Source organism: Lissotriton helveticus, chromosome 3_1 (assembly GCF_964261635.1).
Source record: "Lissotriton helveticus chromosome 3_1, aLisHel1.1, whole genome shotgun sequence".
NCBI lineage: Eukaryota > Metazoa > Chordata > Amphibia > Caudata > Salamandridae > Lissotriton > Lissotriton helveticus.
The window spans coordinates 18,509,786-18,529,599 of NC_136061.1; the positions used below are offsets into that span (position 1 = coordinate 18,509,786).

The window sequence follows — 19,814 nt, forward strand, 5'->3', positions numbered from 1 at the left end:
CACTACCAGTGGGACACTACCCATGTTCCAACTGCAGTGTATGTCATCTAACGAGTGCCACCAAACAGGTCAGATGTAATAATGGCATAACCTGGGATTTGAAATCCTATTCTAACTGTAACACTACTGGGGTGGTCTATATGATTACATGTACCTGTGATCTACACTATATTGGTATGACCACCAGGAAGGTCAACACACGGATGGTGGAACACCGTAGTAATTTCAGATGCAAACATTCCAATACTAAAATGACCACACATTTTTTGGAGAAAGGACATACCCCTAATGACATGCGGTGGGTGGTTCTGGAAATACAACAACCACACACAGACATGGAGAAAAAACTACTAGAGAAAGAACAACGTTGGGTGTTCAGACTCCGTTCACATATTGTGGGTTTGAATGATGATATTCCTTGGGGACAATTTGCATAGTAAGAGTACTGAAGCTAGTGGAAATAACTAGTGATTCACATTGATTTCCCTAAAGAAACCCCAATACACAGTGAAACATTTCTAGACTTTACAAATGGATCTGGTTTGGCTCTGACTATTTAACCTCATGAATCCTGACCCAGCGTGTTTTAGGTATATAGAAAACCGTTTCAAATATTTTTGAGAACAACTATGGGAATCCGCTTGACAATTATAAGGATCCATAGCAGTATGCCCAAAATTCATTAAGTATAATAAAAGTCACCCTGAGGAAGAAATATTCACTCCTTTACAACACAAAAGTGTATCGAATACACCTAAGATGGCCGCCAACAAAGATCGTTGCCTAACGCGCCCTAGTTGATGAGTAGCGCTACAGGCTATGCGGAAGTAACCGGCCAGCCGATCTCTTAAAACAAACCCGGTCGCCAAGGTCCAACAACATTCGGACCGAAGCGGCGCGAATAGGTGCTTAAAAGAGGGAGGTATCCTGTTAGCAAGTAAGTGATATGAAACGAGTGTGTTAGGCAAAACGATGTGCCTGTTTACGGACTGATCGACCAGTAGACAACCTTGTAGGTAATAAGAAGCAAGACAAACAGATGAATTATCAGCCCATTTTCCTTTTCCTTTTAGATCGCTGGGATACTGATCCCCTTCGAGTCCATGGGGCACTGTTAGGTCCCATTACATGTATGTAGAAATATGTAAGAGTATGAATGTTGGATGAATGCGTGGTTTCCTCACAGAAAGGTGCCGATCACGTTTTTTATGCATGAGAACTATCACGTTTGAGGCATGAAAAACATTCACGTTTTTTTACACAAAAAACGCCACGTTGAAAACCACGGAATAGAAATCAACTTTTTCCTTGTGCAATCTATTGTATATATCTATGTGTGCTTTTGTTGGGGGTAACATCCCTTGACTTTTCAAGTTGTTCTTTGTTTTTACAGGAACCACGTGATTCAATAGAATACGTAGGTATTATATGCATGTATTGATTGCATTAAAAAGGCTCATTTTTAGCGTTTAAGGAGTGGCGAACACAGGGCTGGTCCCTGTGTAGTCCCGAAGAAGTGCTTGGGGTATGCACGAAACATGTCGACAGGAGTTGATAGGTACACCTTGACACATTGCGTTTAGGCTATCCTAGCTCTTCCACCCCGTATTTTAAGGTTACCACCTGGAAGCAGGAATAAAGTATATTGAAAGCTTACTAGGCAGGTATTTTTAAACTAATCACTTAGCCCACTCCACTATCACACCCGCACCACACATAGTCAAACTATAAGTGCTCCTACGTAATTCGCCAGTCGCAGCACGCCCCAGTCCGTAGAGGGCTGGGATGGCCCCTATGATGAAGCATGTCACCATGGGGCAACCCTGGTGAGTGAGGGGACACCAAGAAAAAGAGCAATTCTCTCTTTTTCTATCCACTATACCTACCAGTCCAACCCAAATGAGTGTTGTGAATGGAATTATAGTGATCGGTTAGGCTTTTTTGATTTCTCTTTGAGAAATCTTCTGTTGATTACAGTTTTTGGAGGGTGAGCCTAGCCCTCTTGTCCCTCTACCTCCCTTACCTTTTGTACTAGTCTATATGCAGCGTGCAGCTGCGGGAGTTTTCTAATGCACCTAGTCCTGTGACAAAAAACCATTGTATCATTCAACTCACAAAATACATAGTCAATACATCAGTATATAGTAGATACCACCATGGCAGAGATTACGGGACTCTCTTTTACTGAAGACGAGGCAGACAGGATAATAGCTTCAATGCTTCCCCACACCAGCATATCTCACAAAGATACTAGTGAAGCCCAGCAATGTTGGGATGAGGTAACAGAATTGAAACGCAACCTAATTAAAACAATTATACATGGAATCATGATGAGTGAATATCATAGGGCCAATGCAGCACCACGTGGCATAATAGTAAATAATGAACCTTTCATCTTCCAGGACGATCTTGTCTTTAAGAAAGATTGGTCTCTGATTATCTGGCCCTGCACCAGGGACTGGCTAGTCCTTATTGTAAAAACTGCGGCACGTCGAGCTGAAGCAATGAAAATTGAAATTCATGACTTAGAAGTTAAATTGAAGAGCTACCAATCACCAGCGGACCTTAAGAAAAGACTAGATGAATTGAATAAATCAATGACTGAATTTAAGATCTCATTGAAGGATACGAAATATGTGAAGTTTCATAAAGACAAAAAATCTTTTTCACATGAGAAAGTGTATCCATATATTAAGGTGGACCACGTCCTCTCAGGAAAAAATCCCGGTTATAATACAGACACTGGGAGCTCAAATTCAGGATCCGACTCCTCAGGCTCGAGTTACAATCGTAACCAACCAAGAAACAGACAAAACAGAACAGGAAGGATGAGAAATAGGGGAAATTTCTGGCCAATTTTTCAAGGACAACCACCACCACAGTATTTCTATAGTCCTCCACCTTTCCACAAACCATATCCCCAACAACCCTTCCCGTTTTGGGATAATACCCAAACAACAGGCATTCAGCAGCAGCCTTTTTTAGGGAGAGGCAAAAGGCCGGGAAGAGGAAAGACCAGAGGCCAACAAGTACAATGGGCACAACCCTTGGAAACAGGCAGAACACACACAAGGAGCCAGGGTCCGGTGAGCGTACCTTCGACCAGCAACATCTGAGTCCAGTGGTAAGTCTATCAAACAAAGTCCTTACCCAAGACCAAACGAAAATACTAGAAAGGGGTCTGGGTTTTGTTCCGACAACCAACTTAGACAAATGCAAACTATATTGTGAATTGAAGGAGTTCATCCGCAGTATAAAGTTACAAGTATTTTTCAAAGACAAACCAGAACCAGTGGGTATCTGGAATGACACAGGACTAAAGAAAAAATCTACCTTTACTCCACCAGCAGCAAGTCTACCAGTGGAACTGCTGGCTTTTGAAAAAGCAATCCTGAAGGATGTGATGGATTTGGAAACAGGTTCATTAAGAGCCTTTTATAATACCAGCAGATCCGAAAAAGATGCAATACAAGAATTGGCAAATGACACTAGCATAACAATAAAACCGGCTGATAAAGGCGGTGCAACGGTGGTGCAGAATTCACAAGACTATGAGACCGAATGTCTCAGACTTTTGGCGGATCAACGGAATTATGAAATCTTAACTGTGGATCCATCAGCACGTCTGAGGGTTGAAATTGCAACAATGGTAGAGGAATGCCTAATAAATGACTGGCTATCTAGAAAAGAAGCCGATTTTCTGGACAACAAACATCCTAGGACACCATACTTTTATACGATCCCGAAAATCCACAAAAGGTTAGAAAATCCACCCGGGAGACCGATTGTCTCTGGGATCGGGTCGGTTTTAGAGCCTCTGTCAAAATTTGCAGACGCGTTCCTGCGACCCCTGGTGCAAAAAACAGAGACTTATCTACAAAATACCAAAGCAGTACTATGCCTAATAAAGGACTTTGAATTTGACCCTGCCACACAAATACTGGTAGGACTTGATGTGGAGAGTCTCTATATTAGTTTGCCCCATAGAGAGACCTTACAGATCTTAGAAGAGATTCTGTTTGAAAATGAATGGCAATACAAAACACCTAGACACGCTGTTCTGGAATGCTGCCGCCTAGCCCTGACCGAGAATTTTTTCAAATTCCAACAAACCATGTATAGGCAGACCCATGGAACTAGCATGGGAAGCACATTCGCGCCGAGCGTGGCCGGATTGTACGTCCACCAACTAGAGAACAAAAGAATTTTGACTCCGAACAATCCATACTCAACGCATATGCAGATGTGGAGGCGTTATATTGATGACGTCCTCCTCATCTGGAATGGAAATGAGGTTGAATTTGACCAATTCCTCATCTGGTTGAATTCACAAGATCCTTTTCTGAAGTTTACTGCCACAATAAGTAGAGAGCTACTGGTTTTCCTAGACCTAAACATAAAAGCAGAAGGTGGTCAATTAACCACCACCACACATTTCAAACCTACATCCAGAAATTGCCTCTTAAATTTTTAGAGTTTTCACCCACGACAACTACGGGAAAATTTGACCTTCGGGCAGTTCTTACGCCTAAGAAGAAACTGCTCAGAAAAAAGAGACTATGAGACACAGGCAAAAGAACTGACCACTAAACTAATTCAGAGACAATATCCACGCAAGATTTTGTCAAAAGCAAAAAAGAGGGCGTCAAACAATGAAAGAGATGCTCTTCTAGAAATAAAGGAGAGACCAGACCCCAAGAATGAGACTGATAAGAGGCCCATATGTGTTACTACCTACACCGTGGCCTCGCAAAAAGTAACTAAGATTGTCAAAAAACATTGGAGGACACTGAATAGTGGGGGTCTGAATCTCACCCAACCCATGTTTAGTCACCGCAAAGGCAAGAACCTGAAGGACTTAATAGTCCATACACGCCCCAAGATTGCAGAAGGTCCAGTTCGCCGTTTGCATCCACTACCAGTGGGACACTACCCATGTTCCAACTGCAGTGTATGTCATCTAACGGTGGCGACCAAACAGGTCAGATGTAATAATGGCATAACCTGGGATTTGAAATCCTATTCTAACTGTAACACTACTGGGGTGGTCTATATGATTACATGTACCTGTGATCTACACTATATTGGTATGACCACCAGGAAGGTCAACACACGGATGGTGGAACACCGTAGTAATTTCAGATGCAAACATTCCAATACTAAAATGACCACACATTTTTGGGAGAAAGGACATACCCCCAATGACATGCGGTGGGTGGTTCTGGAAATACAACAGCCACACACAGACATGGAGAAAAAACTACTAGAGAAAGAACAACGTTGGGTGTTCAGACTCCGTTCACATATTGTGGGTTTGAATGATGATATTCCTTGGGGACAATTTGCATAGTAAGAGTACTGAAGCTAGTGGAAATGACTAGTGATTCACATTGATTTCCCTAAAGAAACCCCAATACACAGTGAAACATTTCTAGAGTTTACAAATGGATCTGGTTTGGCTCTGACTATTTAACCTCATGAATCCTGACCCAGCGTGTTTTACGTATATAGAAAACCGTTTCAAATATTTTTGAGAACAACTATGGGAATCCGCTTGACAATTATAAGGATCCATAGCAGTATGCCCAAAATTCATTAAGTATAATAAAAGTCACCCTGAGGAAGAAATATTCACTCCTTTACAACACAAAAGTGTATCGAATACACCTAAGATGGCCGCCAACAAAGATCGTTGCCTAACGCGCCCTAGTTGATGAGTAGCGCTACAGGCTATGCGGAAGTAACCAGCCAGCCGATCTCTTAAAACAAACCCGGTCGCCAAGGTCCAACAACATTCGGATCGAAGCGGCGCGAATAGGTGCTTAAAAGAGGGAGGTATCCTGTTAGCAAGTAAGTGATATGAAACGAGTGTGTTAGGCAAAACGATGTGCCTGTTTACGGACTGATCGACCAGTAGACAACCTTGTAGGTAATAAGAAGCAAGACAAACAGATGAATTATCAGCCCGTTTTCCTTTTCCTTTTAGATCGCTGGGATACTGATCCCCTTCGAGTCCATGGGGCACAGTTAGGTCCCATTACATGTATGTAGACATATGTAAGAGTATGAATGTTGGATGAATGTGTGGTTTCCTCACAGAAAGGTGCCGATCACGTTTTTTATGCATGAGAACTATCACGTTTGAGGCATGAAAAACATTCACGTTTTTTTACACAAAAAACGCCACGTTGAAAACCACAGAATAGAAATCAACTTTTCCCTTGTGCAATCTATTGTATATATCTATGTGTGCTTTTGTTGGGGGTAACACCCCTTGACTTTTCAAGTTGTTCTTTGTTTTTACAGGAACCACGTGATTCAATAGAATACGTAGGTATTATATGCATGTATTGATTGCATTAAAAAGGCTCATATTTAGCGTTTAAGGAGTGGCGAACACAGGGCTGGTCCCTGTGTAGTCCCGAAGAAGTGCTTGGGGTATGCACGAAACATGTCGACAGGAGTTGATAGGTACACCTTGACACATTGCGTTTAGGCTATCCTAGCTCTTCCACCCCGTATTTTAAGGTTACCACCTGGAAGCAGGAATAAAGTTTATTGAAAGCTTACTAGGCAGGTATTTTTAAACTAATCACTTAGCCCACTCCACTATCACACCCGCACCACACATAGTCAAACTATAAGTGCTCCTACGTAATTCGCCAGTCGCAGCACGCCCCAGTCCATAGAGGGCTGGGATGGCCCCTATGATGAAGCATGTCACCATGGGGCAACCCTGGTGAGTGAGGGGACACCAAGAAAAAGAGCAATTCTCTCTTTTTCTATCCACTACACCTACCAGTCCAACCCAAATGAGTGTTGTGAATGGAATTATAGTGATCGGTTAGGCTTTTTTGATTTCTCTTTGAGAAATCTTCTGTTGATTACAGTTTTTGGAGGGTGAGCCTAGCCCTCTTGTCCCTCTACCTCCCTTTCCTTTTGTACTAGTCTATATGCAGCGTGCAGCTGCGGGAGTTTTCTAATGCACCTAGTCCTGTGACAAAAAACCATTGTATCATTCAACTCACAAAATACATAGTCAATACATCAGTATATAGTAGATACCACCATGGCGGAGATTACGGGACTCTCTTTTACTGAAGACGAGGCAGACAGGATAATAGCTTCAATGCTTCCCCACACCAGCACATCTCACAAAGATACTAGTGAAGCCCAGCAATGTTGGGATGAGGTAACAGAATTGAAACGCAACCTAATTAAAACAATTATACATGGAATCATGATGAGTGAATATCATAGGGCCAATGCAGCACCACGTGGCCTAATAGTAAATAATGAACCTTTCATCTTCCAGGACGATCTTGTCTTTAAGAAAGATTGGTCTCTGATTAGCTGGCACTGCACCAGGGACTGGCTAGTCCTTATTGTAAAAACTGCGGCACGTCGAGCTGAAGCAATGAAAATTGAAATTCATGACTTAGAAGTTAATTTGAAGAGCTACCAATCACCAGCGGACCTTAAGAAAAGACTAGATGAATTGAACAAATCAATGACTGAATTTGAGATCTCATTGAAGGATACGAAATATGTGAAGTTTCATAAAGACAAAAAATCTTTTTCACATGAGAAAGTGTATCCATATATTAAGGTGGACCACGTCCTCTCAGGAAAAAATCCCGGTTATAATACAGACACTGGGAGCTCAGATTCAGGATCCGACTCCTCAGGCTCGAGTTACAATCGTAACCAACCAAGAAACAGACAAAACAGAACGGGAAGGATGAGAAATAGGGGAAATTTCTGGCCAATTTTTCAAGGACAACCACCACCACAGTATTTCTATAGTCCTCCACCTTTCCACCAACCATATCCCCAACAACTCTTCCCGTTTTGGGATAATACCCAAACACCAGGCATTCAGCAGCAGCCTTTTTTAGGGAGAGGCAAAAGGCCGGGAAGAGGAAAGACCAGAGGCCAACAAGTACAATGGGCACAACCCTTGGAAACAGGCAGAACACACACAAGGAGCCAGGGTCCGGTGAGCGTACCTTCGACCAGCAACATCTGAGTCTAGTGGTAAATCTATCAAACAAAGTCCTTACCCAAGACCAAACGAAAATACTAGAAAGGGGTCTGGGTTTTGTTCCGACAAACAACTTAGACAAATTCAAACTATATTGTGAATTGAAGGAGTTCATCCGCAGTATAAAGTTACAAGTATTTTTCAAAGACAAACCAGAACCAGTGGGTATCTGGAATGACACAGGACTAAAGAAAAAATCTACCTTTACTCCACCAGCAGCAAGTCTACCAGTGGAACTGCTGGCTTTTGAAAAAGCAATCCTGAAGGATGTGATGGATTTGGAAACAGGTTCATCAAGAGCCTTTTATAATACCAGCAGATCCGAAAAAGATGCAATACAAGAATTGGCAAATGACACTAGCATAACAATAAAACCGGCTGATAAAGGCGGTGCAACGGTGGTGCAGAATTCACAAGACTATGAGACCGAATGTCTCAGACTTTTGGCGGATCAACGGAATTATGAAATCTTAACTGTGGATCCAACAGCACGTCTGAGGGTTGAAATTGCAACAATGGTAGAGGAATGCCTAATAAATGACTGGCTATCTAGAAAAGAAGCCGATTTTCTGGACAACAAACATCCTAGGACACCATACTTTTATACGATCCTGAAAATCCACAAAAGGTTAGAAAATCCACCCGGGAGACCGATTGTCTCTGGGATCGGGTCGGTTTTAGAGCCTCTGTCAAAATTTGCACACGCGTTCCTGCGACCCCTGGTGCAAAAAACAGAGACTTATCTACAAAATACCAAAGCAGTACTATGCCTAATAAAGGACTTTGAATTTGACCCAGCCACACAAATACTGGTAGGACTTGATGTGGAAAGTCTCTATACTAGTTTGCCCCATAGAGAGACCTTACAGATCTTAGAAGAGATTCTGTTTGAAAATGAATGGCAATACAAAACACCTAGACACGTTGTTCTGGAATGCTGTCGCCTAGCCCTGACCAAGAATTTTTTCAAATTCCAACAAACCATGTATAGGCAGACCCATGGAACTAGCATGGGAAGCACATTCGCGCCGAGCGTGGCCGGATTGTACGTCCACCAACTAGAGAACAAAAGAATTTTGACTCCGAACAATCCATACTCAACGCATATGCAGATGTGGAGGCGTTATATTGATGACGTCCTCCTCATCTGGAATGGAAATGAGGTTGAATTTGACCAATTCCTCATCTGGTTGAATTCACAAGATCCTTTTCTGAAGTTTACTGCCACAATAAGTAGAGAGCTACTGGTTTTCCTAGACCTAAACATAAAAGCAGAAGGTGGTCAATTAACCACCACCACACATTTCAAACCTACATCCAGAAATTGCCTCTTACATTTTTAGAGTTTTCACCCACGACAACTACGGGAAAATTTGCCCTTCGGGCAGTTCTTACGCCTAAGAAGAAACTGCTCAGAAAAAAGAGACTATGAGACACAGGCAAAAGAACTGACCACTAAACTAATTCAGAGACAATATCCACGCAAGATTTTGTCAAAAGCAAAAAAGAGGGCGTCAAACAATGAAAGAGATGCTCTTCTAGAAATAAAGGAGAGACCAGACCCCAAGAATGAGACTGATAAGAGGCCCATAAGTGTTACTACCTACACCGTGGCCTCGCAAAAAGTAACTAAGATTGTCAAAAAACATTGGAGGACACTGAATAGTGGGGGTCTGAATCTCACCCAACCCATGTTTAGTCACCGCAAAGGCAAGAACCTGAAGGACTTAATAGTCCATACACGCCCCAAGATTGCAGAAGGTCCAGTTCACCGTTTGCATCCACTACCAGTGGGACACTACCCATGTTCCAACTGCAGTGTATGTCATCTAACGAGTGCGACCAAACAGGTCAGATGTAATAATGGCATAACCTGGGATTTGAAATCCTATTCTAACTGCAACACTACTGGGGTGGTCTATATGATTACATGTACCTGTGATCTACACTATATTGGTATGACTACCAGGAAGGTCAACACACGGATGGTGGAACACCGTAGTAATTTCAGATGCAAACATTCCAATACTAAAATGACCACACATTTTTTGGAGAAAGGACATACCCCCAATGACATGCGGTGGGTGGTTCTGGAAATACAACAACCACACACAGACATGGAGAAAAAACTACTAGAGAAAGAACAACGTTGGGTGTTCAGACTCCGTTCACATATTGTGGGTTTGAATGATGATATTCCTTGGGGACAATTTGCATAGTGAGAGTACTGAAGCTAGTGGAAATAACTAGTGATTCACATTGATTTCCCTAAAGAAACCCCAATACACAGTGAAACATTTCTAGACTTTACAAATGGATCTGGTTTGGCTCTGACTATTTAACCTCATGAATCCTGACCCAGCGTGTTTTACGTATATACAAAACCGTTTCAAATATTTTTGAGAAAAACTATGGGAATCCGCTTGACAATTATAAGGATCCATAGCAGTATGCCCAAAATTCATTAAGTATAATAAAAGTCACCCTGAGGAAGAAATATTCACTCCTTTACAACACAAAAGTGTATCGAATACACCTAAGATGGCCGCCAACAAAGATCGTTGCCTAACGCGCCCTAGTTGATGAGTAGCGCTACAGGCTATGCGGAAGTAACCGGCCAGCCGATCTCTTAAAACAAACCTGGTCGCCAAGGTCCAACAACATTCGGACCGAAGCGGCGCGAATAGGTGCTTAAAAGAGGGAGGTATCCTGTTAGCAAGTAAGTGATATGAAACGAGTGTGTTAGGCAAAACGATGTGCCTGTTTACGGACTGATCGACCAGTAGACAACCTTGTAGGTAATAAGAAGCAAGACAAACAGATGAATTATCAGCCCGTTTTCCTTTTCCTTTTAGATCGCTGGGATACTGATCCCCTTCGAGTCCATGGGGCACAGTTAGGTCCCATTACATGTATGTAGAAATATGTAAGAGTATGAATGTTGGATGAATGCGTGGTTTCCTCACAGAAAGGTGCCGATCACGTTTTTTATGCATGAGAACTATCACGTTTGAGGCATGAAAAACATTCACTTTTTTTACACAAAAAACGCCACGTTGAAAACCACGGAATAGAAATCAACTTTTCCCTTGTGCAATCTATTGTATATATCTATGTGTGCTTTTGTTGGGGGTAACAGCCCTTGACTTTTCAAGTTGTTCTTTGTTTTTACAGGAACCACGTGATTCAATAGAATACGTAGGTATTATATGCATGTATTGATTGCATTAAAAAGGCTAATTTTTAGTGTTTAAGGAGTGGCGAACACAGGGCTGGTCCCTGTGTAGTCCCGAAGAAGTGCTTGGGGTATGCACGAAACATGTCGACAGGAGTTGATAGGTACACCTTGACACATTGCGTTTAGGCTATCCTAGCTCTTCCAACCCATATTTTAAGGTTACCACCTGGAAGCAGGAATAAAGTTTATTGAAAGCTTACTAGGCAGGTATTTTTAAACTAATCACTTAGCCCACTCCACTATCACACCCGCACCACACATAGTCAAACTATAAGTGCTCCTACGTAATTCGCCAGTTGCAGCACGCCCCAGTCCGTAGAGGGCTGGGATGGCCCCTATGATGAAGCATGTCACCATGGGGCAACCCTGGTGAGTGAGGGGACACCAAGAAAAAGAGCAATTCTCTCTTTTTCTATCCACTATACCTACCAGTCCAACCCAAATGAGTGTTGTGAATGGAATTATAACAATCCAGCCCAAACTGCCAGGCCAGGTCTTACCTGGACTGGAAACAAGCATCCGAGGACCGGTTTCGGGCCTTCAGCCCTCATCAGCCAGGTTAGCTTGACTCCAGTGGCATGGAGAGCAAGGCACCCACGTCTGGGCATACCCGTCCCACTCGGGTGACAAATTCAAAAAGAACAATTAATGGACAGAATGCAGAACAATGTCATACATTCATCCCAGTACAGAGATCTGGGCCTAAATCCATATTTTTTTTGCTCACCTGCCATTCCAGTTAGGACCCAACCATATGCAAATCAGTCTTTACCCTGCGACAATGGGAACAGTCTAGCCTGAACTGCCAGATCAGGTCCTCCCTAGACTGGAAACAAGCATCCTAGGACCGGTTTCAGGCTTTCAGCCCTCATCAGCCAGGATAGCTTGACTCAAGTTGCATGGGGAGCACGCGACCCATGACTGCGCATACCGAGATCTGGACCTAAATCCATCTTTTTTTTGCTCACCATGCCATTGTAGTTTGGACCCAGCAATAAGAAAATCAGTCTTGGCCCTGTGCCCAATGGGAACAGTCCAGCCCGGGCTAGACTGTTCTGACAAGGAACAGGGTCAAGACTTATTTGCATATGGCTGGGTCAAAACTGGGGTGGTGTGGTGAGCAAAAGAATGATGGATTAAACCCAGATCCTTGTGACTGGGGTGAATGTTTGCATTGTCCAGCATTCCGGCCATCAATTGTTTCTTTTGCATATGTCACCCTAAGAGGGAAGGGTATGCCCAGACGTGGGTCCTGTGCTCACTACAGCACTGGATTCAAGCTAGCCTGGCTGATGAAGGGTGATGCCCTGAAACCGGTCCATGGATGCTTGTTTACGGTCCAGTGAGGTGCTTGCTTGGCAGCTCGGGCTTGACTGTTCCCACAAGGAACAGGGTGAAGACTGATTTGCATATGGCTAGGTTCAAAATGGGTGGTGTGGTGAGCAAAAGAATTATGCATTAAACCCAGATCCTTGTGACTGTCATATGTCCCCAGTTTGCCCAAGACCTAGTATCCGCCCTCGGAGCCTTCATATTAATGATTGCAAGGCCTGGAAGAGTTTAAATGCAGCCTCGTGTCCTCAGGCCAAAACAGACAGGCTTCGGGTAAGTGCCAGTCGAAATTAGACCACGTACTTTCCAGGATGGTTACCCACAGTGGAACTATTTACTGGTTTACGTGCGGCCCGGTAATACAGAGATTATTCATGCCCTTGGTCATTGCAGTAATGCTGTTTAAGATTGTGAAAGATGGATAAGATGTAAAAAATGGAAGAGTGCAGTTATTTCATAGCCTGCAAGATAACTAAAATATTGAAAATATCCAAATATTAAAACATTGTAAAATGTTAAAATATTCAACACCTAAAACAGACAAATGATTCAAGAAATTCCACTGTGAATTAGATGGTATCTAATATGGTATAACTATTCCGAGGTAAAACTAAGTGACACAACAAACCCCTGTGTACATGGCTGATAATGGATATATATAAAAATAGATATAAATGAATTGACGTGAGTGAAATGAGCATATTGTTTTTATTGCTAGGCTGGAATGAGCATGCTGAGCATCTCAGGCGGCAGTGTGTCCAAGTGGCCCTGTTAGCTGAATGCGCTACAAGGGATCTCTTCGTTGACGCCTTTCCTATGTGTCTGAAGTCCTTGTCCTCTATTAAACAGGATATTCTCTGAGTTGCTGTTGTTCTCAAGTTGTTCCAGTACAAACTAGTTCAAATCAGTGTGTGCGTGCAGATCTCTCATTTGTTGGTTTCTCTTTTTCATCGTATGTTACTACAATGATTGCAGGTTCTGGGATTCACCTTCCTACAAGTTGCTATCATCCAATGCCTCGGGGGGCTATCAATCCAACTGTCCTGCAGAGCAATAACATTTCTCAAAATGGCAGCAATAGAACTGGAAAAAAGGAAATAACTCACTAATTTAATAAGTTCCAGCATACCCAATAAGGGCATTGTCTTAATGTTTCAAATTCTTTTGTTTTTAAACTTAAAATGTATTTTTACTTATGGTGGTTCCCCACCCTTTTGGATGTTTTTTTAAATGAAATCAAATAAAAGTATTTAGGACTGACTGACTGACTTCCTACAAGTCATGCCCACATAGCCGAGTCCACAGGGGCACAGGACCAAGATTTTTCTGAGGTGAACATACTGTGGGTGGTCACTCTCAGAGGGGTTCTGGTCTTCCTTTCATTGGATGTTTCCAACAGTTTTGCGTCTTGTTCTCTGTGGTCCTCGGCCTCTCCTATAAAAGGGAAAGCCCTTGTTGTGGAAGCATGGGGGTCGGTAGGGCAAATGATTGTCACCCAAGATGTCATAGTTTGGATCAGTCGTTTGTGGTGGGTGCATGTAGTATGGGGCTCCAACTGGTGGCCCATAGTTGAACCACAGTTGGTCTCTTCTGCCTCTTCTGAAATCTCTGGTGTTTCTTTTTTGTCCCCAAATTTGTGCTTGTATAACTTCTTATTTAGGGGGCAGCTGACCAGTCTGAGGCGCTGCCTTCATCACTATTTGTGTTACTGCCCCCTTCCAGAATGTATTCTTCCCTGGTGTACTGATACACTCAAATCCAGGGTGATGTGCATTTCCTACATTGGTTGGAAGCACATTGTGTTTCTTAAATACCCCTCACACACCAAAAGGGCCCTTGGTGTCATGCTTCAGCATAAGGGTCTTCGCACCCCTCTATGGGACGCGGCGTGATGCTACCTGCTTATGGTATCGTATTTTAGATTGAGACAATAGTTTCCCCTACATGTAGCACTCACTACCTGTATAATTTGTATCTAACCATTGATGACATTGTCATACATGATATGTGAGTAGGGTAGGGATCTGAAGAAGCAGCACGCTTTGAAACATGTTGACACACGCAGGAGGTCTTGTGCATTGACACAACACACCTACGTCTCACACCTTTTTAACAATACTGGCACCGTGGAATACTACAGTTTTCTACTCCACTGGAGGTAGGTATTTTTTAACATTTACTGATCACTCACTCCTGACCCTTCCTCTCACTCACTTCCTCAGCACACATAGTGAATAAGAGCAGAGCTCCCGCGTATTGGCAGGTAGCAGTACACCGCGTCCCGTAGAGGGACGCGAAGACCCGTATGATGAAGCATAACACCAAGGGCCCTTTCGGTGTGTGAGGGGTATTTAAGAAACACAATGTGATTCCAACCAATGTAGGAAATGCTCATCACCCTAATAATAATAATAATAATAATAATAATCCACATTTGTAAAGCGCACAATCACCCGTAAGGGTCTCTAGGCGCTGGGGGCCGTCGGGAAGATTAAGCAAGCTATTGCCCAGAGTCACATGGTGCTGGGCTAACCTGCCGCCGGAGCCGGGGATCGGACCGTGATCCCCAGATTCCAGCGTCAGTCGCCCTGGCCGCGGCGCCACACCTCTCCCTGGATTTAAGTAATCCTTCAAGGGTGGATCCTATTGTTTACAAATAATTGCAAGGGGAGGTCGAATCCACCCCCGGTGTTCGTGTAGGACACCACCTCTCCACTCCCTCCTTTGTTAATTATAGTATTGATATGCTACTGATATACTCCTCTTGCGAAAACCTTTTTACATCTTTGTTTAGTTTTTCTATTTTTGATGCTTTCAGGTATTCGCCAAATGCATGCATTTCTTTATTCAGTTCATGCAGTCTCTTTTTGTACTTACTAGTGGACACATTAACTGGAAGTTTGATTTCAACAGCGTCAATTTCTACCGTGTGTTCCTCTGATAGTCTTGTAGCAGGTACAGAAAAGGAGCAGAGCAGCGGTAGCTTCATCCAGCAAAGACTGGGATTCTCTATCAGATTCGAGAAACCCCAAATCAAAACCTCTATTCATGAGGGACGGACGAAGGGAGGAAGGGAGGGATGGAGGGAGGGAGGGAGGGAAGGAGAGAGGGAGGGAGGGAGGGAGGGACAGAGGGGCGGAGGAAAGGAGGGACAAGAGGTGGAGGGAAGGAGGGACGAGGGGCGGAGGAAAGGAGGGACGAGGGGTGGAGGAAAGGAGGGACGAGAGGCGGAGGGAAGGAGGGACAAGGGGTGGAGGGAAGGAGGGACGAGGGGCGCAGGGAAGGAGCTATGAGGGGCAGAGAGAAGGAGGGACGAGGGGCGGAGGGAAGGAGGGATGAGGGGTGGAGGGAAGGAGGAACGAGGGGTGGAGGGAAGGAGGTATGAGGGGCAGAGGGAAGGAGGGGCGGAGGGAAGGAGGGATGAGGAAAGGAGGGACAAGGGGCAGAGAGAAGGAGGGATGAGGGGCGGAGGGAAGGAGGGACGAGGGAAGGAGGGGCGGAGGGAAGGAGGGACGAGGGGCGGAGGGAAGGAGGGATGAGGGGCGGAGAGAAGGAGGGACGAGGGGCAGAGGGAAGGAGGGATGATGGGCGTAGGGAAGGAGGGACAAGGGGCGGAGAGAAGGAGGGACGAGGGAAGGAGGGAGGGAGGGACGAGAGAAAGAGGGATGGAGGGGTAGAGCGAAGGAGGGACGAGGGAAGGAGGGGCGGAGGGAAGGTGGGACGAGGGAAGGAGGGAGAGGGATGAGGGGCGGAGGGAAGGAGAGAAGGATGGAGGGAGGGACAGAGGTAAAGGGACTATGATAAGAAGAGTAGAGCTCAGGCTAGTGAAAATTATCAGTAAGTAATAGGATCATTTCCAAGTGCTTAAAATAAAAAATAAAACCCCTCAGTGGACGATACAAACTAGACTCAGGCAAGAAAAATCACAATATCTGCTTTCAGGTGGCTCAACACAAAGCAGGGATCGACTTGTGAAACCCTCCTTCCCCCTATAGGAGTCATAAGGAGCACACACAGGCAGGAAGGGGGTCCGTAAGTCCACCCTTGGCTCCAGAGTGCATAATTATCTTTATTTATTTAATGAAGAGCATTAATGTTTCATCCACCCCTACTTCATGACATGGTTGCTACTCAAGGTCATTTTTTTATTTTGACTGAAGAGACTTATGTCTTCATTATGCGAGGACATTCGTTTTTACACACAGGTCACACCTCTTACCTGTACAGGTGACTCCAGCGTTCCTCCCCGTTGGACAGGTATTAACACTCCAGCCTCGCTGGGCACACTTCCACAGGGCAGACTCATCTCCTTGGCATTGGACATCACTCATAAGAACTGGTGAAGGGCTGACCCCGAATGATGAATTATACTGATAGCTTTGCACAGCTCCACATCCAAGCTGTCTGCAGACCACCGACGCGTCCTCCTGACCCCAGGCGTCATCACACACGGCCCCCCACACTCCATGGTGCCTGACCTCCACTCTTCCAGCACAGAGAGAGGGGCCGTTCACCAACCGGACCTCATCAGGACCTGGAAGAGATGAACAGAGCGATGGGAAGGAATGCAAAGTAAAGGAAGCAAGACAACATAATATCCTCTTCATCGAAGGGAAGCTTGAATGGTTATATTCAGTAGTGCATGGCAAATGACGTGCTATGGGAATACATCCTATCAAAATGTGAATGTTCTTTTTCTAGTCTCGCAGCAGACGTGTTGGCCTCATCCTCCACTTGGCACCCACGCGATCCCATAAGAACGCAAGAGTGCAATAGGATCGAATGCACGGGATCAGAGTCCCTTATCGATACATTGGCGCCTCTTTGGACTCAGCTCCACTGGTCAGCTATTTACCATGGTGGCCAGAGTCATACAACCCCTCTGACACGGACATTCGTCATTGGTCAGCGACTATTCCCTCTAGACCAGAGGTCTTCTAACTTTTATTTCAAATCGTTTTTTTTATTGAAATTTCAGGAAAAGAACAATAAAGAAAAGAAGAAAAAAAATGATAAAATGATAAACACAAGAATACTGACAAATAATAAAAGTATTTACAAAGCAATAGGTCTCACAGTGACATTATTTTGAGCTATTCACATTGTAAATGGCAATGCCTTAAAAAAATAAAAGGCATTGTTATTTACAATAACAAAAGCAACACCTATTGCATTACCAGACGCGGGGTCCGTGAACATGGCGCCGTGCTTATTAAAGTTACAAAAAAAAGAGTGTGTTGGGGTGCAGAGCCCTGTGGTGACACTCTGGACAACGAGGGCCTTAGTTTATTGTCAGACCCTAGTCTAGTGCACTGAGTGTGCCAGGGCGTGTAATCCAAATGCTGCTGGTGGGCCTGCAGCACTGGTTGTACCACCCACAGAAGCAGCCTTGTAAAATGTGTCTAAGGTCTGCCATTGCAGAGCCCGCGTGTAGTCTGGTACTGTCATGCTGACTGGGCAAGTGCACCCACTTCCCAGTCCCTAAACCTTCTCTTTTCTTCATATTAGTCACCCCTATGGTAGGCCCAAGGGTAGGGTGCATTGAAGTATAAGGTAGGACAAGCCCTGATGTGTGTGACATGTCCTAATAGTGAATTACAGCCATTTTTTTTCACTATTGCAAGGCTACCTGTTCTCCATAGGCCAGAATGGGCTGTTAGAGTTATTACATTTTATAATCCTAACTGTCTCAGAGAACATGGTAGAAATTCGAATTTAGATGCCTGAACTCAGAATAATAAAATACATCTTTTAGTGAAGTTTATTTTAATATTCTGTGTTTGCAAATACCACTTTTAGAAAGTAGGTATTTTGCTTGTCTAACCATTGAAACCTGCCTCTCCTAGTTTGTGTATTCCTATGTCTGGTTTTGTGAGTGACAGGGCTGGGGAATTCCAGGAGACAGGCTGAGTCACCCAGTGGTGAATAGAGAGATCTGTATCTAGATGGGGTGGAGGAGTTACACCTGAACCTTGAATAGAGCTCTGCCTGCCTTCCACAATGCTGGCTCCACCCCCTGGGGAGCGGCTGATGTCTCTGCCCTGCACACTGAAAGAAAAGAAGGAGTCCTGTAAACAAAGTGATCCAGGACTGTACTTGCCTTCCACAATGCTGGCTCCACCTCCTGTGGGGATTCTGATGTGCCTGCCCTGCACTGTGAAAGGAAAGGAGAAGTCTGGTAAACAGAGTGCTTCATAACTGGTTTGGACTGGGCAAAGGCCCCTCTCCCCTCAGAGAACAAAGGATTTCTGGGTATAAATATTGGGACCCTGATCCCATGAAATTAGATCACTTTTGGACTACAAGAAGAAACCTTTACTGAGGAGAGGAACCTGAAGAAACTGAGGAGAGACTATTCCCAAGCTGAAGTGCTGCTTGGGGGATTAACCTGCAGTGGTTGCCTTACTGCCAAAGGAAGGAGAAAGGAACTTTGTGTACTTTGCTTTCAACTCGTGAAGGATCTCCAAGGGCTTGGAAAAGAGCTTGCCTCCTGCTGAAGTCTCAGGGACAACTTACTTCACCCCCCAGCTCCCCAGAGTTCTTTTGGAAGTGCCTGCTGCTATTTTGGGCCTTCTGAGGAACTGCGTGTCGCAAGGAGCTTGAAGCGCGACTCAATGAGAAGAAGCGTGTCGCCGTCGCTGTGCCTGCCATCGCAACTCCGAAGAAGGGGGGTCGACACTGGAACTGTCGCACTGCACCGCATCGGAGAGAAGCGTGCCGCAATGAAGAGGAAGCGTGTCGCCATCACTGCTGCTGCCGTTGCAACTCCGAAGAAGGAAGGTGTCGCCACTGGAGCTGTCGCACTGCACCGCATCAGGAGAAGAATCTCGCAACGAGGTCAGAGCGTGTCGCCGTCGCTTTTCCTGCCGTCGCAACTCGTAAGCAGGAGGGTGTCACCACTGGAACTGTCGCATTGCACCGCATCAGCCAAGAGCACCTCGCATTCCCGAGAAGAGCACCGCCATCGGAGCTGCTGCCATTGCATCATGGATGTCGCCGTTGTAGTTGTCACATCGAGCAGAAGCTTCACGCATCGTGGAGAAGAGCGTCGCTGCTGGAACTGTTGCCCTCGCATCATAAGGGTGTCGCCGCTGCAGTCCACGCATCGAACGGAGAGTTTCTCGCATCAACGAGAAGCGTGCCTCATCTGGAAGATCTTCACGTCTTTATTTCTTTGCACCTGAACTTTTCAGCATTTAT

At 44.6% G+C, this 19,814-nt stretch overlaps 1 protein-coding gene across 1 annotated transcript in view; it reads right to left on the reverse strand.

The window, feature by feature from the left end:
- LOC144822597 (scavenger receptor cysteine-rich domain-containing protein DMBT1-like) overlaps positions 1 to 19,814 on the reverse strand; it is a 754,829-nt gene that overhangs the window by 666,088 nt on the left and 68,927 nt on the right. Inside the window, exon 4 of the mRNA XM_078680324.1 lies at positions 16,834 to 17,148. Within this exon, the coding sequence (XP_078536450.1) occupies positions 16,834 to 17,148 (315 nt within the window). The remainder of the gene's footprint in view (positions 1 to 16,833; positions 17,149 to 19,814) is intronic.